The following is a 27219-nucleotide window of genomic DNA, read 5'->3' on the forward strand; positions in this document are numbered from 1 at the left end:
TTTATAAATCTTTCTCTATAAATATAGAGAAACTGTACTTTTACATTATTTTACTTATTATTTAATTTAACAAAATTGATGCAACTTTAGGGTGAATATATTAATTGATACTTTAAAAAAATATGTTGTGAAAACAAAAATAAATTTAGGGAATATATTTATTGATACTTTTAAAAAATATTAAAATAGTATTTAAAAAAATAAAGTGTGACAATTTTTTTAATATTTTTTTAAATAATTCAAAATTTATAATATATTAAAAGAATAAAGTGTGTCATTTTTATTATTTTCTATTTATTTCAAAATTTATTCCACTTTTAAGGTGAAATATTTAAATTTGACACTGTAAAAATGATTAGAAAAATAAAATATATTAATTTTATATTTAATCTTTATTATTTCTATATCTACGATCCTTTTTTTAGTTAAAGTTTATTGTTTAAATATTTTGTATATTATTACAATCAATTAAGTAAGAAGATGTTTGTGCTAATTTAGAAAACAGTAATTACTAAACTAAATGATGGCTTGTCACTAACTGAATAATGGTTATGATAATTTTCATAATTTTGCCTCACCCTCATTAGCAATAACTTCCTGGAATAATATTTTTTTAACGATACCTTCTAAAATTACAAATACCATATCATTAACCGGGCATATTTATGTAAAAAATTAACCCTACCCGACTGCACCCCTGTTTGTTAATCATATTACCTTACACGATGTCTTAATTGATACGCCGTCCGATGACTGTGTGTGTGTGTTTTTTAATTCATCACCGAAAGACCGGCCGGGGGTTGAAAAAAGATGCCCGGAATCGTATTAATAATTGACCGGTCGCGATTGTTACCCCGGTAAACAAATACGGACGGCAACAATGGCCTTAGTACAAAGAGAGTGAGCTGTGCAAAAAAAAAATATATATATATATACACATAAACGCCGCCCCGGAACGAAAGAAAACAACCGTATTTATAGAAGGAGAATGCAATCTGTACGTACTGCTTTGGTTTATTTTCCGTTTAAAAACTCCCATTCAGTCAGTAATGGTGTGTTAATAATTTACGCGGCTCATTCGTAGTATGGACTTGTACTTCATTTAGAAATGGATCGCGATTGATGGCGTTTCTTTTATACGACAAAAAATAAACGCACTCCTGTCCGCAAGGAGCTGTTTGAACAGAACGACGCTGCCGACGCCGACGTGTGTGTTTTTGTTATTGGAATTCGGCCGAAGGATGAATGTCCGCCGTCAAACCTAGGCCCGGATGAAAAACGACGTGTCTATATCCAGGGGGAATCCCCCGTACGACACACGTCACCTTTATTAATGATCGGCGGTAATAAAATTTTTCCCGAAACGTTTATTATGTCTGATATCGAAAATGCAACAGTTTTTTGAGGAGGAAAATTGGTTTTGTTTGTGCATTTGAGACGCAAGTTCATTTCGTGACAAATATCGTGTTGAAACGGCACATATAAATCATGTCGATTGCGTCCCGAGATCGTATTTCAAGCCCGGAAGACCGATGAGCTTCTCGACTCGTTATTGATACTCCGGTCAGGTATTACGGTGCATCGGGAAATTGTATCGATATGTCCAAGTGTCGCACGTTCCTGCGTTCCTGTATTATACCAATTTGCCCGTCTTGTTAGTTCGATATTACTGCTAGCAATGAATATTTAATCACACAAAGCCAGCTAATTATATTGTAAATAGATACTGGCTATGAATTATATTCAAGAGAACAAAAGGGAGGAAATAATCATCAATAATAATTGTTTCCCAATTGGATTACAAATAAATAAACAAAATAAGACCTATTTCCTAATTCGTATTGTATAGAATACTTTGTTAAGTCATTTTGTTAAATACCTTCATTTAAAGTATAATTCTGTACATATTTTATGTATCTTTGATAGTTGGTATTAAAATATTATATTAAAAAGTTAATTAATCTCATTTTAAATTCACACAAGTTGGAAATAATGTCAAAAGAAACAAAATAGAGTAAACATTCAATCAAATTAACTGTGTTAAACCAATTAAAAACAAGGATAAACAAAATAAGACTGTTTTTTAAATGTATGGTGTAGATCTTACATTGTTGTCTTTTTAAAAGATAACTCTATACATATTATAAGTAACTTGTTTAAATTTAAAGCTAAGTACCTTCATTTATTTATTTAATTTTGTTCATATTTTATGTAACTTTGATGGTTAGTATTAGAATATTACATTAAAAAGTCAATTAATATCATTTTAAATTCACACGAGATGGAACTGATGTCACAACTGGAACTGTTTTAACCCAATTAAAAACAAGGATAAACAAAATAAGATTGTTTTTTAATTTACACTGTAGATGTTACATTGTTAAGTCATTTTAAAAGATAAATCTGTATATATTTAAAGTAATTTTAATAAAGTGTATTAGAATGTTACATTAAAAAGTCTACTAATCTCATTTTAAGTGCACACTGATTTAAAGTAATGTCAAATTGAGTAAATAAACAAAATAACTTTTGTTTGGGCAAACAAATGACTGTCTGCGACCGTTAATATTGTATCTGTTAAATTATAACTAATCTGTCAATAATTTATAAAGGTTTTACATAAAATTAAACAAGCGTCCTTTGTGGCGTGAGGTAAGACTTACCAGTTAGACGCCAACAGGTTGACAGACCTAACACAATGTTTTAGTGTGTATCTTTTTTAACGATTGTGGCGTGGTTTATTAAACAAACAATGTGGTAACTCGAAATACTTTAATAACGGCCGAATAACAACGAAAATCGAATAAACAACAGGGACGCGACGCGACGCCACAACGTTTAAAATTTTTTTAAACAAATTCAATGCGCATGCGCACGTGTACCTCGCCATCAAGTCAAAAACTGTGTTTTGGTATTTTATTTTTTAATTTCAAGCAAAAATTCGACTTATTTTTACGTATAATATTATACTGTTTATTTTTTTTTTACTATCCATTTGATTGTTTATTCAATATATTTTTGATTTGTTGTATATTTAGATAATGTAATGATTCTAGAGCGACAGTAATTAAATAAATCTTCACATTTATAGTATTAAACAGGCTTTTACTACCATATTTCTACATCCTATAATCACATAAATAACATTCTTTGTTTAAAGTTTAAACAAATTTAAAACAGGATAAAACGTCCACACTAGTTCTGGCGACAGTTCGCGCCAACTGAGGGCGCCACCATTGCATTCGAATCAGGTGCCTGGTTTGTTTACAAACTGAAAACGATATCTAACCAAAAATTTGCGATGAGTTCGACCGATTATCTCGGTCTGTCCGACCAAAAAATATTCCGAGATGTGGCCGATAACTTCCCCAAGACGCTGAAGAAAACGGTCAACGCATTAACGATCCGGGACGGCGTGATTTTCACATGGGACTATCAGAACAGTTGTGCCTTAAGTTTAAACCTCAAAGCTGCCAGGAGCAGGGACGGAGACAATGTTCAGTACCAGGTTAGTGTCTGCGTTAATTGTTAATCGCTTGTTGGTTGTTTAAGGCTGGCAGTTTGGGTTGACGTTCGAGTTAGGAATCCTAACCTCAAATTGTCATGTTTTGATTCTTAAAATGGTCAAATTGTGGCAAAATTCATTCATGTTGTACACAATAACAACAAATACGTAATAAGTAATGTATTCGTGATTATGTTACCTTCAGGATTCTACATAATCATAGAATATTCATCAATGTTGTAGTCTACGATGGTGCCCATTCTTGGATGGTCTTACTGGAAGATTTTTCCAATATATGATTGTTGTTTATGGTCAGGTTACAAATCAAATAATTTAAATTTATTGTAATAATTATTTATGTTAACTTTGTCTTATTACTTTCATAAGAAATTAGTTTTTTAAGCCAGTAACAGTATAACTTCTAAAACTGTCCTCGTAACCCAGTTTATTTAATATTATTTTTTATTTTATTGTACAATAAACGAATTATTAGTTTTTTAACAAATTTTATAACCTATTTAATAAGCAGAAAATTCTCTACAAAAAAATATAGTACTAACTGATTTTATTATTTTTAACATAATATTACAAAAAGTATTAAATGAATTCTGACAATTTGGTGTAATTATTCTCCATAAAACCGATTGTAACATTCATACTAGATTCCACACATCTCGTAAAAGTGTTTTGGCACGTTCCACTTGGAACAGTAAAATTCAAGATGGTCCAAGTAGTCGGGTTTAATCACCCGTCCCGAAATTAATCATCCGATTCTAATTTAGAATCGCCCGAGGCAATTTACACGTAGTGACACTTCCCTGGAGCCCCTCCAGAAAAAAATTGACCTATACTTTTCTCTCCTCCGGGCCAATTAAAGCGTTTTAATTAAAGAGTCCAATGCGATTTTTCGTCGCCGTACGAATAAACCGCATCCCCCGCATCCCGTTCCGCCACGTCTTCGCCAGATAAAACTCGACGTAACTAATAATCGCTTCCGTACGCTCGTACCTCGCGGATCGTACGAACAATGGCATCGTGATGTGTGTCTTTCGGTGAGGGGGCCGTCGCACAAAAGCGTCCCGTGCCGGGATATCGTCACGGAGCGGCGATCGTCGCGCACTTCATCAACGTTTCCGGACGCCCGGTTTCGGGGCTCTAATTGCGCCCGGATGGCGGTGCCGAGCTCAGAACGAGGCGAGGTCGTTTTCTTCGTTTGCAAATACCGGATTTTGAGTTATGGGGCTGGCATGAGATATTACTTTTATGTTATGTATTGTTTAAAAGTCCCCTTTTGTTTTAATTTATTCTATTTCATTTCCATTGTTGAACTCAATGACTTGAATATTATATTTATATATAATTTATATATTTTCTATATAATAAAATATAATTTTCTTGAAGTATTTCATTCAATTAATTCTTAAATTTCAAAGTCTTCTCATTAATTTTTGATTATTTTAGAAAATAAATGTATTCCATTGTTTTTCTCTTTATATATAAATTGCCAAATTGCGACACCCTGTACACGAACAATCGTGTACGTCGGTTGCGTACCATCGAGACGAATTTAGTGCATCAGTCGCCGCCGCCGCCGGCAACAATTAACGAGGCGGTTCACGATCACGAAAAATTAATTCAGCCGCATTTCAATACGGGCCCCGTAAAAAGGCCGGCCCCCGGATTGCCGGGCTTCCGCCGCAGAAGAAACGGCCGCGACCACCGCCGTCGTGCACAAAAGAACGTCGGACCGGCCCCGATTGTTTCTGGCCCCGTTCAAGGGATAAATGCAAATCAGTAACGTCGGTCGCCCCATTGTTTTATTCTTTCGCCCGATTGTTGCGCGACGGACCACTTCGGAAACAAGTCAAAAATTTATCGCCTTCATTAATACGCCGAAAGTCCGGGGGGTTGAGGTCGGTCCACCCGAATCCCCAGTCGACGTCACGGTTACACGAAAACCGTTTTAGTTTCGGTCAGTGTTCAGTTTTTTTTTAATTGGCAGAAGCTGAATCACAGGGAAATATATTTAAGAATAAGATACACATTATTTTATATATAAAATTTTTATTTTATTATTTATCTTATTTTATCAAATAAATATAATTTACCAAAAAAAGTTAAAGTATATAAAATATTTATAATTAATTAATACATAATACCCCGAAAATTTATTAGAAATATCATTATATTTTAGATACAGATAATCTAATATATTACAAATTATTGTTATTTCTATGTGAAGTAAAAATGAAATATATTATCTCAAATTTTCTAGAAGATATATTTGTTTTTTGAAATTTTGAAAGTTTTTATCGTTTCCAAACAAAAAATTAATAAATAAAAATGTTCATAAGTCAGTTCATATCTCGAAAATTTACCAAAAATGTTGTTTTATCTAATTATAGGTAAATTAATGTATTATAAATTATATACTTTTTGTACATATTCAATTTTTCCAACATTTTAAGGCTAATTTTATTATTCTTTCTATTTAAAATAAATAGTGGCACATATTGTCTCGAAATTTCCAAATATATTTTGTTTTTTGAGATAAACATGGTAATATACGTACAGCTTGCAATAATTAATGTTTTTAATAAATTAAGCTGTGAACACAGTAGTTTTCCTTTATTCAGTCTGGAAATACTCGAACACCCACCCAAAGACAACCTGTACAAGGGAAAAAGGGCACCCCGGGGGCGAGTGGAAAAGAAGTTACATCGACATTATCAGGTCGTAAATAAAGCGGGAATGGGCCCGACGCGGTTTTGCATGTGAAAGGTGACAAATACGACGAATGTGGCACATTGTTTGGAAATTGGGGGGCCGATGTCTTACCCCGACAACGACGCCAACCGCCACCCCAACCCCCCGCAATTCTAACGGGCAAATGTGCGTCGAGTGTGTGTGTATGTATGTTCTGTCGTTTCGCCTTTGATTTACCACGAATTTAAATCTGAATGTGCGGCGGAAATGAACGGTGAAACGACGGCAATCGACTTTGGAAACACGGCGCAACCCTGTCGTGTTTTTATTGCCGGCGATTTAACATTTTCACGTGCGTGCCCGGTCCGTTGTATTTTTCATTTTTATTTTTATTTTTCACTTGTGTGTTTTGCCGTTTGACGGATCAGAAGGATCGGGAATCGGTCGGCGGTTTGTGTGGAAATGCCAGCGGCTCGTAAATCACATATCAGAGCGTGTGGACGGAGCCGTCGAAAGGTCGACGCCGTTTTTTAATTCGGCAAATACCAATGGGTTTTTGGCAGCGGCGATCGGCGGCAAAAGTCACGGCATTCATGGAACAATTATCGCCGCCGAATAAAAATGTCATTTCCCACACACACACGTGTATCTGTGTCGTCTCTCTCCTCCCAATCCTCACCAACCATTAATTAAACTTATATAAATATAATAGGAATGAATTTTATATACTCATTTTTTCAGGAAATATATTTTTTGTTAATTAATATAGTAATTTTCCTTTGTTGATTGTCATTAATTAAACATAAGTACTCAACAAGTCTATTTAATAACAATTTAAAGAAAGTTATAAACTTAGAAATCTGCTTGTTAGTGTGCCAATTCAAAGTTAAAAAAAATCCTGATTGTTTTTTTCAGGAAATATATTTTTTGTTCGATTAAAATTGTAATTTTCCTTTGTTAATTGTCATTAATTAAACATAAGTACTCAACAAGTCTATTTTGTAACAATTTAAAGAATGTTACAAACTTAGAAATCTGCTTTATCGACTCTAATGTCAAGTTAATGCACCAATTCAAAGGTAAAAAAAATTTCCTTAATGTTTTTTTCAGGAAATATATTTTTTATTCAATTAAAATAGTAATTTTCCTTTGTTGATTGTCATTAATTAAACATAAGTACTCAACAAGTCTATTTTGTAACAATTTAAATAATGTTACAAGCTTAGAAATCTGCTTCATTGACTCTAATGTGAAGTTAATGCACCAATTCAAAGGTAAAAACATATCCTTATTATTTTTTCAGGAAATATATTTTTTGTTCGATTAAAATTGTAATTTTCCTTTGTTAATTGTCATTAATTAAACATAAGTACTCAACAAGTCTATTTTGCAACTATTTAAAGAATGTTACAAACTTAGAAATCTGCTTTATGGACTCTAATGTCAAGTTAATGCACCAATTCAAAGGTAAAAAAAATTCCTGATTGTTTTTTTCAGGAAATATATTTTTTGTTCGATTAAAATTGTAATTTTCCTTTGTTAATTGTCATTAATTAAACATAAGTACTCAACAAATCTATTTTGTAACAATTTAGAGAATGTTACAAATTTACAAATCTGCTTTATCGACTCTAATGTCAAGTTAATGCTCCAATTCAAAGGTAAAAAAAGTTCCTTAATGTTTTTTTCCAGAAAATATATTTTTTGTTCAATTAAAATAGTAATTTTCCTTTGTTGATTGTCATTAATTAAACATAAGTACTCAACAAATCTATTTTGTAACTATTTAAAGAATGTTACAAACTTAGAAATCAGCTTTATCGACTCTAATGTCAAGTTAGTGCACCAATTCAAAGGCAAAAAACCTTCCTCATAGTTTCAAATTAACTTAACTTTTAATAGAGTACCGAAGACTTGAGTGAAACTATTTAAAATCAATTATTGTTGTAACGTACAAATAATTTGACGGTTTTTAGGAAGCAACCGATGCCCCGTCAGAAAACGAGCTCATTTAATCTTGAGACCAGCTCCTTGGGCTCGAAGTGCACCACTCATCCAAGCAGCACGTCGTCCCCCAATTAGTCGCGAGATAAACAGTCACAATGGGGGTAGCGATACGAGCTGTCGATCAATCCGTTCCCGGTTTTCGAGGATCGTTAACGCTCGCACACAAAACGCGGCGACACATCTTTTCACGTTCCTTTTTAATTATGTGAAGTGTCCCCTTTTCAGTCGCGGCACGCGGGGGCGGCGGTCGGTACGGGCTCTCCACGCGGATAGGAAGCCCGCATCGAGTTCCCGCCAAGATGTCAATTATATCGTTAGCGCGACCCCGGTTTTAATTGCGCATTTTCGAGCACATAACTATCAAGGTTTCTTTTGACTGCCGCGGACGCCATTCAGGCCCCACTCCATTTTTTCGCGATGGTTAATAATTATGCGGGCTGAATTAGTAACCCCCACGAGTGGGTGGGGTGGATGGAGATGCAGGTGTTACAAAAAAATCGAAAAAGAACCACGTTTCTCATATAAATGGCACGTAATGTGTGGGAGTGATTCACTAATTTACAATTGGTAATTGGTAAAAACCTTCCAGAACCGTCCCTGGAGGATTCACAGATACATCTTAATGTATTCCCATACAGTAATTGATGAGTGTAGCCATCAAATTAACTTAACAATAAGTTAATCTAATTGATTACAAGGTCCCTAATAAAATAACAAGCAATCAACCAATTGTCATCTTGTCCCAACGTCAATTTCCTATTGTCATTCCATCCGCATCGATCAGGCGTTTCATAAATACAAAACAGAACAGCTTCCGGTCCATCGTCTTGTGTATCAGTTTCAATTACACCCCCCAGCATCTCGCCATCATCATCATCATCATCACCGTCCTCCGCACCAAAAACAATGATTGATTCGGTCGCCGCCCCCAAATCGAATTAGACTCCGGACAAATGGACGCCCGGCATTAAGACGTCGCGTCACGTAAGCGGGACCGGTCATTCCTCTCCGGTCATTTTTTGTCTCGGCCACCTGGGAACCGGAGCCGACATATTGGCTGTTTATTAAAACGAAAACGGAAGTTGGGCCGTGGGTGATCGATTGTTGAGGGCCAATAAAACCTGGCCGGGACCATCCATCAAAGGGCGGCGGTCCCGCGATATTAATTAAGAAGCAAAAGACGCAACGATATATCACAAAACAGGGATTAAGACGGTGGCGAAATAAATAAACAACCCCCACGTTTTATGGATGGCGATTCGGGCCCGGCTTTATTGGGTGCGGACGTTGTTTGATGATCGTCCCGTTTCATTTCGACTTGTTCTTTTTTCGCCGTCCTTAATTGCGTTAACAGGCCGAAACCGAAAACTCCCAAAGCCCGCAAACCGTTATTTCGTACTGCTGATTAATAAAACTCCCAGTTATCCAAAACTCCACCCCACCCGCCAATTCTGAAAGTTGTAATATAAAAATAATTGCCCGACATTCGATTGGCTTCGCATAATTGGGAAGACAACGTTCACCCTCCCGTCTATTAGCGATAACGTAACGAGAAAACTTCGGCGGAACGTTATTATCGAACTTTTTTCCCTTGTGCTTGCTGCGGGGCCAGTTTTTTGCAAATCCTGTTAAAAGTGCACTGCATGGGAGGCACACCACTTGTTAACGTACCACCCACGCACCCCCGCGTGTTTAAAAGAAATGAAACTGAAAAGAGGAGAAAGTCTAGTGTAAAATTGGATATATCTTTTCTAAATAAAAGCTTTTTAACTAAATAAAAGTTATTGAAAAATATTTTTATTAAAATCCTTCTAAATCTTCTTCATAAATTGTAAATATAGAATGTCTTTACTAGATTTTAATTGTTGTATAGATAATTTAAGATGTACGTTGATATTTCCATAATAAATTTAATTATTGTTCTTCTAATTCTTCTTCACTAGTAATTCTAGAAGACATAAATTGTAAATTTAGAAGGATTCTACAAATTAGTAATTGTTAAACACATTTTAAGCTGCTCATTTGCATTTCTATAAAATTTCTTGTTAAAATTCTTCTAATTCTTCTTTACAAACAAGCCTAGAAGCCATAAATTGTAAATATAGAATGTCTTTATTAGATTTTAATTGTTGCACAGATAATTTATTATATACGATGGAATTTCCATAATAAATTTAATTATTGTTCTTCTAAATCTTCTTCACAAGTAATTCTAGAAGAACTAAATTGTAATTATTGAAGGATTCTACAAATTATTAATTGTTGAACACATTTTAAGCTGCTCATTTGTCATTTCTATAAAATTTCTTGTTAAAATTCTTCTAATTCTTCTTTACAAACAAGCCTAGAAGTCATAAATTGTAAATATAGAATGTCTTTATTAGATTTTAATTGTTGCACAGATAATTTATTATGTACGTTGGAATTTCCATAATAAATTTAATTATTATTCTTCTAATACTTTTTCACAAGTAATTCTAGAAGAAATAAATTGTAAATATAGAAGGATTCTACAAATTACTAATTGTTGAACACATTTTAAGCTGCTCATTTGTCATTTCCATACAATTTCTGGTTAAAATCCTTCTAATTCTTCTTCACAAAAAAGCCTAGAACTCATAAATTATAAATATAGAATGTCTTTACTAGATTTTAATTGTTATACAGACAATTTAAGATGTACTTTGAGATTTCCGTAATAAATTTAATTATTGTTCTTCTAATTCTTCTTCACAAGTAATTCTAGAAGACATAAATTGTAAATATAGAAGGATTCTACAAATAACTAATTGTTGAACACATTTTACGCTGCTCATTTGTCATTTCCATAAAATTTCTTGTTAAAATTCTTCTAATTCTTCTTCACAAACAAGCCTAGAACTCATAAATTGTAAATATAGATTGTCTTTATTAGATTTTAATTGTTGCACAGATAATTTATTATGTACGTTGGAATTTCCATAATAAATTTGATTATTATTCTTCTAATTCTTCTTCACAAGTAATTCTAGAAGAAATAAATTGTAAATAATGAAGGATTCTTCAAATTACTAATTGTTGAACACATTTTAAGCTGCTCATTTGTTATTTCCATAAAATTTCTTGTTAAAATTCTTCTAATTCTTCTTCACAAGTAATTCTATAAGACATAAATTGTAAATATAGAAGGATTCTACAAATAACTAATTGTTGAACATATTTTAAGCTGCTCATTTGTCATTTCTATAAAATTTCTTGTTAAAATTCTTCTAATTCTTCTTCACCAACAAGCCTAGAAGTCATAAATTGTAAATATAGAATGTCTTTACTAGATTTTAATTGCTGAACAGATATTTTAAGATGTACGTTGGAATTTCTATAAAAATTTAATTGGTATTCTTCTAATAATTTTTCACAAGTAATTCTAAAAGTTATAAATTGTGAACACCGAAAGTGATTATTATAGTATATATTTTTTTAATTTTTCTTCAGAATTAAATTCAGAGTAACTTTCTTTACCTGTAAGTGGCTGCGAGGCCAGTTTTTTGCGAGAATCCTCTTAAAAATGCACTGCATGGAGGGCGCGCCACTTGTTAACGTGCAGCCCCCCCGCGTAAATCACGAAAAAGGAACCGGGCGAAACGCGACGAAAGGGGTGCCGTGCAAAGAAATCGCTGCAGTCGCATACGGCCACGTCACCTGGCGGGGCAATTGCCAGCCGAATTTACAAACAAATTGACTTAATCATACGGAAATTTACAGCAGATTTTCGCGACAAATTTATTTAGTTCCGCGTCGCCAAGTCTTTTTCCCTTCACGCCACTTTTACCTTGATTATTCGCTGGGGCAGTCCTTTTTTTTGTCCTCGTCTCCCGTTCGCCTCCGTCGTGGCGCGGCAGTTTAGCAATGCACTCGTCTAATTTATTCGAGGCCCGGGGGCGGTGAATAATCAGGTCTATTTGTCGGCCGGACCGGCTGTCAACGGGATAATAAGGTCGGGGGTGGGGGGCCCCCTTGGACGCCGAAAAGGGTTAACAATAGCCGTCAATATATTTCGGATTTCCGAAGGGGACCCGCGGAATTAAAAATCCGATCAAAAACAAAAACGCAATTACGCCAAATGGATGTAATGGACGTGGAGGAAAAACGTGCATCAGCACACAAGTCTTCGGAGACCGAACGATTAATTTACGAGCGTCGTTAACACACAACTAATTAAAAAACTGTAACGGTCGACAGGTGCATAATTATGTCTTTAGCGGTCATCGATGCTCGTGTTTTTTTCTCCCCCATCGAAACTACCCCTGGGTCGTTTACATATATTGATATAGTAATGTGTGTGTGTGTGTGGGCCGAGGTGGGACCCCTGGGACACGCACCATCCAATTACTTATCCACTAATTCCAATGAAACAATACTTTTCGGCCAAAATTCGGAGATTGGCGCAGTCGGTGGATTAAGACCTAACCCAAAGCGACGGTGGACTTAAGCTAAATTAAAGGGTTGTTTAAGGGCCGGGAGTCGCAGCCTCTCGATAATTAACCGGCAGGTCAATTTCGATAATTAGCACAGGTGTGAGGATGACGGGTGGCGCGTCAGATCGTATCGGAAACGAATGTACAACGTGTAGATAACAACGGCGGTCGTCCCATTACATAATTGATTTTAAAGGACCGCGAACAATGTCCACGTGGTCCTTGGGGAACCTCGTACTTTGTCCCGTTTGACACGACGTGACGGCGTCGATCTTATCTCGCGATCGTCTAATTGATTCCTGAAAGGATTTTAAGGGTTGGGACACAAAAAAAACGTTTAAAATTACTGCTGTACTTTATTAAATTTCATTGATTAAATACCATGGGGTAAGTTTATTTTCTAAATTATAAAATAAATTATAAATAAATTGTAAAAATTTCTAAAGAAAATATAAATAAATAAATATTGTTATAGTTTCACAAAAATATTTAAATATTTGTACAAAATTGAAAGATTTAAAAGGTATAAGTTCATCTTTTTGAGATAAACAGAAAATTCAAAAATATTAATTATAAAATAAATTGAAGAAAATTTTAAAATTGGAGTCTTTTATAAAGAAAATCAAAATAAATAAATATTTTCTTTTAATTTCATAAAAATGTTGAAATATTTGTCGAATATTGAACAATTTTAAAGGTATAAGTCATTTTTTGAGATAAACAGAAAATTCAAGGTTGAATTCTTTTAGTAATTATGAAATAAGTCACAGGTTAATTGTAAAAATGGATTATTTCATAAATAAAACATAAATAAATAAATTCTTTTAATTTTGTAAAAATGCTGAAATATTTGTAGGAAATTGAACATTCAAGACTGAATTTTTTTAATAATTATAAAATAAATTAAAGAAAAATTATAAAATTGGAGTTTTTTACAAAGAAACTCAAAATAAATAAATAATTTCTTTTAATTTCATGAAAATATTGAAATATTTATAGAATATTGAACAATTTTAAAGGAGTAAGTTAATTTTTTGAGATAAACAGAAAATTTAAGGTTGATTCTTTTAGTAATTATGAAATAAATCACAGGTGAATTGTAAAAATAGATTAATTTATAAATAAAACATAAATAAATAAATAACTATAAATAATTTTGTAAAAGTGGTGAAATATTTGTAGAAAATTGAACAATTTTAAATGTGTAAGTTCATTTTTCAACATTCTTTTAGAAATTATAAAATAAATTACAGATAAATAGTAAAATTTGAGTCGTTTATAAAGAAAAACATCATAAATAGAAAATCTAATTGGCATTCTTCTAATTAATCTTCACAAGTAGATTGAGTCATGAATTTTGAATAACCGACTCAAATGAAGTTTCAGTAAATCTGTAAGTAACACGTGGTAAACTTGAGAAGTTCCCGCAGCTGAATTAATCGAAGTGGATCCTAATTCCACCTCGGTGGGCCCTTTTTTCGATTAACCGCCACAAATAAATCCGGCACCAACTCGTTTGGCCGTTCGGCCGTTTCCACCACGCGGGACGTCTCCGATCGGTTTACGGCCGCCGTCCAATAATCCTAAACAAACCCGCATCGGACAGTTCTCGCTCCCCCAGGTGCCCACTGCACAATATACGCGGACACGTCGTTGCCCACCGAGGTGCTGTGTCCGTGATTGTAAAAACGCGACGTCGCTCCTCGTCGACGGGTTTTAGGCGTTGACGTGCAGCCGATCGCCGCCCCGGCAAAAGGGCCCCTGGGGGGGCCGAAAATAATTACACAGCTCAACTTAAAAACTCGAGAAAAATTGTACACCATTTTTATAATCATTCACCTTTTTCGCGCCCCTCCGCATCTCCCGTTCCCGAGAGGTGGGCCGACGTGATGGGGGAGGGATGTTTTTTCGCCGGATCGGCAATTAGCCTTTTTAATCAGGCGTCAATACGATGGAATAATTTGCATGCATTAGCGGGACGTGATCCGCCACGTCCTTCGGGGATTTCTGCTAAGGGTAAATGTGTTTTTTTTTTCGACGGTCGTTTCTTTTAGTCAATTGAAAATGTTCCAAAGTGAATCTGAATTCGGCGAATGTGAATTCACTTCGGAAATATTCTTGAAAACAATATTAATTTACATTGCGACGTATTATTTTATATTGTTTTTAATTATTCATAATTTTATTTGATTATTTATTTACTTTTCATTTTTATGATTTATTTCATAGTTTCTAAAACATTTCAACCTGAAATTTCTATTTAAAATTGTTTGTACAAATATCTTAATATGTTTTTTAATTAAAGAAAACTATTTATTTATTTTTGTTGTCTATATGAATTACTTCAATTTTAGAATTTATCAGTAATTTATTTTATAATTACTAAAGGATTTCAACCTTGAATTTTCTGGCTACCTCGAAAGATAAACTTCTTTAAAACTGATCAATTTTCTACAAATATTTCAAAATATTTATTTGATTAAAGGAAAGTATTTATTAATTTTTGTTTTTTTTTATAAATTAATCCAATTTTACAATTTATCTGTAATTTATTTTATAATTACTAAAAGATTTCAACCTTAAATATTCTGTTTATCTTGAAAATTGAATTTACTCCTTTAAAATTGATCAATTTTATACAAATATTTCAACATTTTTTTCAAATTAAAGGAAACTATTCATTTATTTTTGTTTTCTTACATAAATTACTCTAATTTCACAATTTATCTGTAATTTATTTTATAATTACTAAAAGATTTCATTCTTGAATTTTCTGTTTATCTTGAAAGTTAGACTTACTCCTTTATAATTGTTCAATTTTTTACAAATATTTTTATCAAATTATACAAAACTATTTATTTATTTTTGTTTTCTTTATAAATTACTCCAATTATACAATTTATCTGTTATTTATTTTATAATTATTAAAAGATTTCAACCTTGAATTTTCTGTTTTTCTTGAGGAACGAATTTACTCCTTTAAAATTATTCAATTTTCAACAAATATTTCAACATTTTTATTTATAAATTATTCCAATTTTAAAATTTTCCTCAATTGTTTCAAAATTTTTGTAAAATTTAAGAAATAATTTAATTTTTTATGTTTATATAATTTATTTAAACTTATTTGTTAATATTTTTAACTTTACTAATAAATTTTTTAGTTTTTCATTTGTTTTTTCTCTGTAAAACTTTGATTATCTTCTTTTCAAGAACCTAACAAATTATTTTTGTATGTAACTAATCGTCAGGTAATTTTATTTGGTATTTTAAGGGGTGAAAAAAATCAATTTAGACCGAAAAGTCGTGGCAGAAGAAAAATCGCGACCTTGTATCATAATGTCGGGCACGTTCTCAGACTCGCAGTGATTTACCTGGCGACAGAAAACAGTCCGAAATTAGAAATTTACCGCCAGGAGTGGGCGCAATTGAAAGTGGCGGGTGGCATTTTAATATCTCACCGTTAATCTGTCAACCACTTGCACTAACCGCGTTAAAAACTAACGAGCCAAGTAGAAATTGAAATTAATTCGTCGTCGTCGTCGAATTGTACCAGAACACACAGAAAAAATACTAATAATAATAAAGGAAATCGTGCGTTCGATCGCTAAGACGTTTTCGCATAATCCTTAATTAAAAAGCGTAGGCCCATTAGGCTCCCCGGAAAAAAATGTGTTCCACGAGGGGTGGCGGGGTGGCTTGCAAATGGCCGAGTATCTGTCAAGTTTAACAAGAGCTTAGGCAGGAATAGCCGATTAAAAAAAAAGGATGTAACGGGGGACAGGGCATCTTAACGGGGGGGCGCACGGTGGCTCCAACCCCCGGGGAATTTGTCTTTGTTTATCCAGGAACTGAGGGCTGAGAGAGAGTCAATTTTTAAAATTCAGATTTGTATATTCGCAGGTGTTGAGGTGTGACAAGGAATCGACTGGTAGTTTTTATTGAATTGTTAAGTTGATTAATGGGTGAGCAAATCAGTGTGTCGTCCCAGGGTGCGTCTGCGGTTAAGGGACAAGTTCCGACCGGGCCAACCCTTCCGCATCGCATTGGACTTGAGAAACGACATCATTAAAAAGTTAATTTAATTAGCAGTTATTGGTGTAAGTTTTTTTTCCCTCATCTCAGTCGGTCCTCCGACAATCCGAGGCCTTAATTACTTGTGCAGAGTCGGATCAATTGCGGTGGACGCGAGAAAAACGAAAATATTAATGGGGAATTATTAATAAATCCCCCGGGTGAACAATGAAATGTTGGAGGGAGGCGGAAAAAGACGAAAACAACAAAGAAAAATTAGTAAATACAAATACAAAGTACTGTTAAAATATAATTCTGCCTCGATATATCTACAGGGAGATATTATCATTAGCCGGTCCGGGGACTAAGGGGGGGTTGCGTTGATGTTCTTCACGTTTTCTCTCTCGTTTCTCTCCCTTTCGGCTCGATTCTTTCTCTCGACCGCCCCAAAGAGGAGCACAATCTTTTCAAACCTTACAATCGTCCACAACTGAATTGGCACAGCATCCAGCATCAATTACACCTCCTTTCAACTTGTACAATCAAATGACTGGCTCGATTAACAATACCAAAAACTATTGTTTTAAAACTCCCAAACAGGGTCAACCCCCCCGAATACGTTCTTCACCCGAAGAACAGCGTGTGTGTCCACCGTGTCACCGATTGTTGTACGTGTCGGACCACGTGGGCCCTCGGCCCACCCGGGCCTTGTCCCGGAGGCGGTATCGGGCCCGCCCCCGTGGCTTCCGCCACCGCCTCCGGACCGCGCGTCTTCGCCTCCGTCTCTCACCTGGCCTTCTCGACGGCGGCGGACGCGCGGGATTGATTTTTACGCGTCGCGACGCGATATCAAACCCACCTCCCGACGCTGACCGAATGTCCGTCGTCTTTGGCAATCGTCCCCCGCCCCGGAGGGATCTTACGCCCCGTTAAATAATTCATCGGACACGTAAAAATTCCCTCCGACCCGCGGGGCACTGCCGTTTTGCATTTTAAGACTTTAACCCTTTGGTGCTGAGAAAAAAGGAGGAGAGTAAAAAGTGCGTCCGCTGGGGACCACGAAGACGGTGGTAATGGCTCGCACAATTAGGGAAGGTTAGCCACGAAGATTGAACCGTATCGGGAGGGCGTCGAACTGAAGGGTAACAACGTGGTGGAGGATTAATTTTTCCAGGCATCCGTTTTAATTTCCTGGCGGTCAAAGGAAGCTGAGAAAACACTGATTGCGTGGATAACAACCCTTTATTTTTTTGGTTGGCGCACAATGTCGCCGAAAAATTGGAAAATTTCCGATTTGTTCCGAGGTCTGAAGCTTTACAATCTTTTTAAAGCTTAATGACTCAATTTACAGCTTTTTTTTTAAACGAGCATTTAAATTTTAGCCTAAAGATCCGTTGTGTGTGATCATACAATGATTCAAAGACTTTTGGTAACTCCTATAAAAGTTTAAAAATATCATCACATAGTTGGAACAACCATTTAAACTTTTGATCATGCGCAGAATGATGCAAAGGCTTTTGGTGACACCTACCGGTGTCATAGGACAACTCCCTATTATTTATGATTAATAAAGCTAAAATTTAAAATAATATTATTATTAAAAATTATGACAGCATCTAATGTCTTAATTCAACAACAATTTACATTGATTCATCTTAGCACCCCTTTAACAGCAACATTCATCGGATTGTACGACACCGACACTCAGCATCTCCTATCCTAATAAAGTGCGAACCTATCGTCTCGTTTCCAATCCATTGAGTCCCCGTTTGTGTCGAAAGTTTCCCCGGCACGATTCTCCCCGTCTCCTTCATTGTCCGATCGTCCTCTTGCCACAGGTGGCTTCGAATCCGATTTCCGATCGGTGTGGGGACCGTTCATTTTTACCCCGAACCCTCGTCCTTTCCGCCAACCTGTTGCCCAGCCCAAGATCCCGACCGGGCGACGGTCAAGACGTCCGGACGCGTCGCTTTGCATGATTAATTCCGCACACTTTGTCGCCACAATGTTGCGCTCGTAAACGGCGGCGACGTGTTTATGGTGTGTCGTCAATGGATTTCGACGGCGTGTCAGGCATCGATTATCAAAGTCTGATGGCTTTAATTAAGCAGTTGGTGTAATGTAACGTTCACCTTTGTTTATGGTATCATGCAAATTGATGAAGAAGGGGAATATTCTTTAATAACTTCCAATATTTATTTTCTGGTGTTTTTTAAGTGAATAATATATATATACTTTTGTATTAAATTATTTTTACCTAGTCCTTCCTACCTTAAATCAATTGCACCTAGTTGGAACGACCATTTAAGGCTTTGAGTCTGCGCACAAGGATCCGAAGACTTCTGCTGCCATCTATTGTTTGCACACTATAATTCATTGTTATTTTAAGTAATTCAATAAAAATTCATTAATTTTATTCTTCAGGAGGATAAACTTTTGATAATAAATAAATTGATCTTTGATTTTTTAACATATTACTTAGTGAACAAGGCTGATTGTTCGAAGTGAGAGCAAGATGCACGTCTTTACTTGCCGATTGCGGCGTAACCCAGCCCCAACCCCCACATTAAGACCTTTAAAGTATTCCAACCGAATGCCGGGCCACAAAACGTTGAAGTTCCATTCACGGATGATTGATATTGTGGCGGATTATTATTCGTATTGTGCAAGATTCGAAACCAATTACGAAATAAAACGGGCGGGCGCGTTTTCCGAGGATGGGGGGGGGTGGTCTTAACCGGCAATTGTACGTAGGTCGGCAATTACGAAATTGAAAATTCGTCAAGAACACAATCTTAATCGCAATTATCGCCGGGGCCCTGTCGGTGCGTTCTAACGATTGTTATTGTTTTTGGTTATGGCTTGGCGAAACAAAACTACGTCCATTGTGCGCCGCACTTCGCCGCGGCGGAATTGATGCGAGTAAATAATTATCGGTAACAATGCCGCGAACAAATCGGCTCCGGTCGCGTTTAATTAAAACGAAAGAACACCGCGTCGAGAGACAATGGGGCGGAAAACAGGTGAAGGAATTCCGCAGCTTTGGGGGCGATGGGGGAATTAGCCTCCCGGAATCTGAGATTTACCAATTTTTGACCGTATTTTTGTCGAATTATTTTAGTCGATGTATTGCACATACAATTCTATGAACCTAGATGTCACTACAAGTCTTCAAATCAGTATGCGCAGGGTCAAAAGCCTAAATGGTTGTTCCAACTAAATATAGGGAATCAAGATTGTACTTCAAATAAAAAGAATTCAATATAAATTTATATACACATTTTTCAGTGTTTTTTATTAATAATATTCATTTAATCGTCATAAAAATGTCTAATTTTAATATTTTTTTAGAAAGTCGTTTAAATTTTAACTGTATTAAGTAAATATAACAAGGATCAGCTTATAGAATTGTCCTAAAACATCGATAGGTGTCACTAACAGTCATTGGATCATTGTGCGCAAGCTCAATAGTTGTAATGGTCGTTCCGACTAGATGCCATGACATTTTAAACGTTTTTTCTTAAAAAATCATACTGGAGAGGTATTTACACAAATTCATTGTAAAATAGTACGTCGTTAAGCTAGATGCTGATTATTTTCGATAAAGGAAAAGTTTGACAAAATAATTTAGTGTTTTTATTAATAATATTCATGTAAACATCATAAAAATGTCTGATTTTAGTATTTTTTTAGAAAATCGTTTAAAGTTTAGCTTTATTAAGTGATAATAACAGAGATCAGCTTCATAGAATTGTCCTAGAACGTCGGTAGGTGTCACTAACAATTGTTGGATCATTGTGCGCAAGCTCAATAGTTGTAATGGTCGTTCCAACTAGATGCCCATTTTAAACCTTTTTTCTTAAAAAAATCATACTGGAGAGGTATTTACACAAATTCAATGTAAAATAGTACGTCGTTAAGCCAGATGCTGATTGTTTTCGATAAAGGAAAAGTTTGATAAAATAATTTAGTGTTTTTATTAATAAATTTCATGTAAACATCATAAAAATGTCTGATTTTAGTATTTTTTTAGAAAATAGTTTAAAGTTTAGCTTTATGAAGTGATAATAACAGAGATCAGCTTTATAGAATTGTCCTAGAACGTCGATAGGTGTCACTAAGAGTCGTTGGATCATTGTGCACAAGCTCAAAAGTTGTAATGGTCGTTCCGACTAGATGCCATGACATTTTAAACCTCTCCTTAAAAAAATCGTACCGAAGGGGTGTTTACACGGGTTCCACGTAAATAGTACGTCGTTAAACGGGATGCTGATTGTTTGTGACCGGGGGAAATATTAATAAAAGTTGTACAGGAACTGTGCACGTCAGTTTTCAAATAAGATAAAACGACGGAGGCAGGCAGGCAGGAAACGTAGAAACACGTAGAGACCGCACAAAATATGTTCCTGAATATGTGTGTGTGTGTATATATAAAACCATCAGAAGAAATTGGTAATTTTTCATCTCGATTTTGCCGGGGGCGTCGTGAAAGGAACGCATTACGGCAAAAATAGCTGTTCGGGCGCGCCGTGCTGATCAAGACAAATTTCGATAGGTTCTTTATTACGTCAGGGGGGCCCCGCACGCGAAATGGGACGAATCCGTCACAATTTTCTATAGAAATGGATCCGGACGGGACGTGAATTCCCAAAGCACGGCGTGTGCACTCTTTCATCCGCGCCGAAGATCGGCTGCGGGGGTTGGGGGTGGGTCGGTTAATTCGTTGCAGGTGACGAATGCGACGCCCGGAAGCGGGGACAATTGTCCGGTTTTTTGGGGGACTCTTAACGACGGCATACGTCATCTTTTGTCGGCCAAGAGGCATATTCGGGCGGCCTGAATTATCGCCGGCACGGCAGCCTTTTGTATCGCGAAAGAATCGCGGGGTTTAATCTCGTGACTTCGCTTCGGTGTTGCGGGGATCGCATGGTTTTAATCGCAGGTGCGACTCAAATGTTGTTTTGTTGCGAGCCACTGGAACACAGAGATTATAATTATTATTATATTATATATATATATTTGTTATGAAAACAAACCCTATATCTATTTTATAGATTTAAGTTATTCTGAATATTCTCAATATTTTTCTTATCTATATTTAATTATATAAATTTATATTTTATTCTGAATATTTATATATAATTATAAAATGCATCTTTAAAAAGTGAAAAATATTAATTTTTAATAATTTCAATAAGTTTAATTCCAGTACTGAATATTTAAATTATAATTTTTATGTTTTTTGGTCTGTTAAATGAATATTTAATTTTAATTTAATTATTGTATATATTTAAGTGATTTAATTTTTCTTTCCTTTTTCTTTTCCATTAATTATATTGTAAGTTTTTTTATTTTATTTGTTTAAATTCCCTTAAAAGGGAAGTAAATTATCTTTAACCCCAATCTATAAATCTAACACCGGCTATAAAACACTCCTCAACGATCTTGGACCTTACAAACCCTACTCGAATAACACTTCACCCTTGACCACCGTTTTCTTGTCCGACACCCCCCTGAGACGTGACAAAAGGGCTGCGGGACGTCGATTACCGTTTTCGACCGGTCATCGGGTCAATCGGCTTTAGCAACAGGTTGTCGGCCCAGTTTAAATTAGGTTTTTGGTGTTTCGCACGTTCCAATCGGTTGTTGGGGGTGGGTGGTTGAATATATTATATATATTCAGAAAACCGAAAGGTTAAATACAAAAAAAATACACACGGTGATGGTAGATTAGTTGGGCAATGATCCCCGATCGGCGGCAACCTTTCCACCCTCCCCGTTTGACATTTGCTTTGCGGTTGTTGTTTTTTATTATTCGGCGATCCATCCTCGTTTGGCTCCCCGTAATTTTATTGATGCGCTGCCGTAGATCAAGCGGGAAAGACACGGCGGCGCTCCACATATTATCATTACTTCTGACCCGGTGCACTTTCGGGGTTCCGGATTATCAATATCAATGTATGTCCGGGCTGGGGGGGGGTGGTGCATTGTTTTTCGCGTCGATAAATCTGAATTGGGGAAAAATGTTCGGTGATTTATCGTCGGTGAAGGGTTGGAATTGGGGTGCGACGTCGTTCGCAGAAGAACAAGGTGAAAACGCTTAAAACACCCCGACGCAGGGTTTACGTGGACCATTTTTTTAATAAGGGCGGAGAGCGCTAAACCGGCACTCTTTATTAAATATTTTTTAGGACAGATATTAAGTAAATTAACTATAAAACGTTTTAGGCCCACTCGAATTTCACCTCCGGCCCCCCATTTGTTGTTTGTTTGCCACTCACATAATAAAATAACTGGAATTTTGTTTTTTTTTTCGGGCAGCTCCCGGAATTAACATAAACCTAAGGAAAATTTCGTGGGCAATTTGCATCGGGGGCAATAAAATTCGAACGTTTCGGCCGGCTTAAAAATTCATTTATTCCCCGGGCCCCGGCCGCCTTTATCGCGAGCCATTAATCGGGAACGCCGGGATGGGAAAAAATTGCGAAATTATTTATTGTAAAAATTGATAAACGGCCGCAATTAAGAATGAAAAAAGCCCCGGCCGCGTCTTAAGTATCGATGCATTAAGCATCAGGGGGAAGGGCCGGTATTTATTGTGCGGCCGGGGGTGAGGATTAAAAGCTAGGGCGAAATTCGATTAAGATGTTCTTGGCATTATTCAGTTTCTTTATTATACCAACAGTTTGGAAATGAAAATGTGGAAGTGTGTGGCGTTAATACAACAAACCAACGAAAACTTCGATGCTTAATGGGGGGCAAACACCACCACAAATAATTGGTTTAAAAATGTTCAAAATTAAAAGAGCTGGTAAGAATTTATTCTAGGTACAAAAATGTTTATAAATTTTTCCTTTTTTCTTCGATTAGCCTGAGGAAACAAGATAAGTACTAAAAATAAATTCAATTAATTATTTCAATTCAAATTTTAAGCATAATTATTTAGATTTTATAACTAGATATATAAATTTTATTTTAATTAATTAAATATATATGTTTTTCCTGATATTTATATTTAGTTATTTTCTTCTTTTTTTTTGGGTAAAACTAATTTAAATTTATGCTTCATTTGTAATTATTTAAATTTAATTTAGATTTTTTAATTACCTACATAAATTTTACTTTTATTAATTGTATATAAATGTTTTTACTGATATTTATATTTAATTTTAATTTTATCTTCTTCACTTTTTTCTTGGATAAACTTTAAGAACAGATTTCAATATCTCAGATTATATTATACAGTATTTCCACAATAAAAAGATACAGCTGAAAGCTAATGAACATATTTTTTGACTATAGATAGTACTTGAGATTAAATTAGTCCATTCCAGTCAGACTAAACTAATAATCCATTATTAATAGTAAACTGACTTAAGAAGACTAATTTAAATTTAAGCTTCATTTGTAATTCAAATTTCAATATTAAATTATTGAATCTTCTTCACTTTTTCTTTTCTTCAAGAAATAAGTTTTTAACATCTCAAAGTTTACAGTACCTTCAGGGTAAAAGTACACAGCTAATTTGTTATAATAAATATATACAGATTGTTGCAACATCGAGTGAGCGTCGAGAACGATAAAAGAGAAGCAAAAACAACAGGATTTTAAAGAGGGAGCCCGACCTGCGCCACCCCCGCGACTTAATAACCTCCTCCTTATATTTTTAATTCGCACCCCCTCTAAAAAAAAAAGCAGACGTCACATTTCGCGGGGCTTATTAATCTCGGCCGCGAAACGTCGGCCCGAATAAAAAATTCAAACATCCGCGAGCCGAGGCGTGGGCGGGAGGGGGTGAAAACGGTCCCCGGAGAAACGACCCTCTAATACATATATATTAATTGAACGACTGTACATTTTTTCTTTTAAGTGCGACACGGTTTTTAAATGTTAATCCCCGCTAATAACTCAACGTTGGGGCGAAGCCGGGGTGGTTTTCGATAATGAAAACCGTTGATTATGATTCCGTGATTGGAATTGCAACTAATGTTTCATCCATTAGCGGTCATTTTCGATGGCCGAAGATTCGGCGTGTCACGGGGGTGCGGCCGCGGCGCGAAATGACACGGCCGCCGATAATTCACTTTATGAAAATTAATCACCGCCCCCCCGGGCTTAATAATCCATAGGTTGATAAATAACTCGGTTATTACTCCAGGTACATTAGGTCGCACCCGAAATTTCGCCTTACATCCACAACCTCCCCATACGTGATTAATAGCCGGTGGACAATGTCATCTTCTTCACCATTAATTACGACGGGCCCCGTTAAAAAATCGAAATTGCCACGGCGTCTGCATTTGAACGCAATTATGAGGAGAAGAAAAACGACCCGGAATTTTCCGTACGAACGCGAAACGAGAGTTTAATTTTAATGTTGCCAGGATATCGCCGGGATCGGTATCAGTAAATCAGAATTTTATGAGCCATTCGCCCGAATTACTAATCGCAAAGGAACCGGAGCCTATTTTTTTCTTCGTTTTAATGGGCCCCGATTCCGGGGCGATTTAAAAACTTAATCGGGTATAAATCACAGAAACTGTATTAATCATGTAAGGTAGTTTGGAGGAGAGAAGCTGAGTCGAAGATGGAGGAGGCCATAAAAACGAATCTTTGTTTGTTTCCAGTTTTATTTTATATGCCTTATTTTCATTTCCGATGCATACATCTGATAAATCACAGCAGCATCCAGTTTATAAGTGTTGTAAGGGACATGTTGGACGATTATTCTTTTTTATATATATTTTTTCATTTTGTAACCGAACATTTACAATAGCGACATCTATTATCGAGTAGCTAAATTTGTATTGAGAATGTGGGTAAATATTTGGGAATATTTTTATTCAGGAAAAAACGCAATTTTTTTACTGAATAATCAGTTAATTAAAGTTTCTAATGGCGACACCTATTAATGAATTAATTAATTAAATTTCTTTGTATTTTCAACTGCTAAAAATTCTTATAACATTTCGTGAATTTTTTAGAACGATTCACGCCAACTGCTAATGTATTTTATTTTGATATTGTGTCCAACTAAAACACCCTTAATACCGTCGCCGTGTGACGAACCCCGTCCGAAATGGATGTTATCAAAACAATGGCCGGGCAGAATTTACTGCTGGACGTGCTCCGGATGCGGAAGATATTTTTTTTAATTAATTAAAACGATCTTGTCCTTTAATAAATTTCCCTAAATGATGTATTTTTAACATTTCGTAGCCCCCACGCCGCCTCCCCCGCCCTGTCGGGCACGCGAAGGAGAGAAAGCGCCCCGGAACGATAATTCCCATGAATTAGTCAGCGACTTTAAAAGTCGTCGAAATGTAAACTGCCACTTTTTATTTGGCCATGCAAGAATTATTTGCATAATATCGTCGTCGGGGCCCTCCGGGTTCAATCCTCTTTAAAAAATACCCCTCAGCCACCCTCCGCGTTCCATATTTTCCGTCCCACCTTTGTTTTTCATTTTTTTTTTAATTTCCACTGTCGATGTTTAATCTGTCTCGTTCCCCGTTTTTTTGTGGACTCCGGATTTACGCCGGCCCGGGGAAAAAATCCGGCGGTCGCAAATCACCGGCGAACACCTGGAAGACAGCCAAAAATGCGATAAATCGACGTGCGGACCCCCCCGAAAAATTTTTGCGTCCGCGGCGGCCGTTAATTTCCGGGGGCCGCCGAATTTCGTCGCCTATTAATTCCTGCGACGGACGCACCCTGTGCCGGTGCGGCGAAACTGCTGTTGGCCGAGGAAAACGAGAAATTAAACAGCTAGTGGGGGGAGGGGGACGGGGGGCCCCGCCTTATTAGCCATTCAATTAAAAATAAATAAAAATTACGTCTTCGCCGGAGCATTGTCAATTTGTATTAACCAAACGAGAAAACAAATACGGGAAATTTTATGAAAAATTAAACGCGCCTCCGCGAACCCGGGGATTTTCCCACACAATCCCCGTTCCCCCGACAATTATATTAATGGTACGGTTATTTACTAAGACAGTTGATCCAGACATCTTTGGCGGCACAAAATAGTCCAAGAAGTATTTCACCGTGCCACAATTAAAATTCCGTTTTGTTTTCAATTTAATCAGGGATAATTTCATTATTAATTTATTCCTGAAACGTAGTCGTGCATTTTTTTAAACCTGCGGGGGTGCAAACGGGGCGGCGAATCGACAGGGAACGTCCCGGACGGATTTTACGAGTGGAAGGAGGCGCAATTTTTTAATAATTCATTTTCTCCGGCTTGAACAGAACCTAATTAGTATTGTTTGCCTTTTTTTACAATTTCGTATTAATATTAATGCAATTACCAATGCGAAACAACATCTTTATGTACTTTTATATATTTTTTTTTTCCAGTCCTCTCTCGCTCTATCTCCCGCTCCGATTCTCGGAGACGCGACTAATTGCGTTCCCGGACACTCGATTGTGAATATCAAAAAAAATGACGATAATAAAAAAACGGGAAAATTAATCGAATCACCCGTAAATTGCGATTTTAATTTCGCCGCTTCGTCCCCATTCCACGGCCGG

General features: G+C 36.0%; 1 protein-coding gene across 1 annotated transcript in view; it reads left to right on the top strand.

Annotated features, from left to right (window-relative positions):
* The first annotated feature begins 3216 nt into the window (after window positions 1-3216).
* LOC109598456 (nuclear pore complex protein Nup88) overlaps window positions 3217-27219 on the top strand; it is a 43841-nt gene continuing 19838 nt past the window's right edge. Inside the window, exon 1 of the mRNA XM_020014370.2 lies at window positions 3217-3508. Coding sequence (XP_019869929.2) covers window positions 3302-3508 — 207 coding nt within the window. The 5' untranslated portion in view covers window positions 3217-3301. The remainder of the gene's footprint in view (window positions 3509-27219) is intronic.

Source organism: Aethina tumida, chromosome 6, assembly GCF_024364675.1.
Source record: "Aethina tumida isolate Nest 87 chromosome 6, icAetTumi1.1, whole genome shotgun sequence".
Taxonomy (NCBI): Eukaryota; Metazoa; Arthropoda; class Insecta; order Coleoptera; family Nitidulidae; genus Aethina; species Aethina tumida.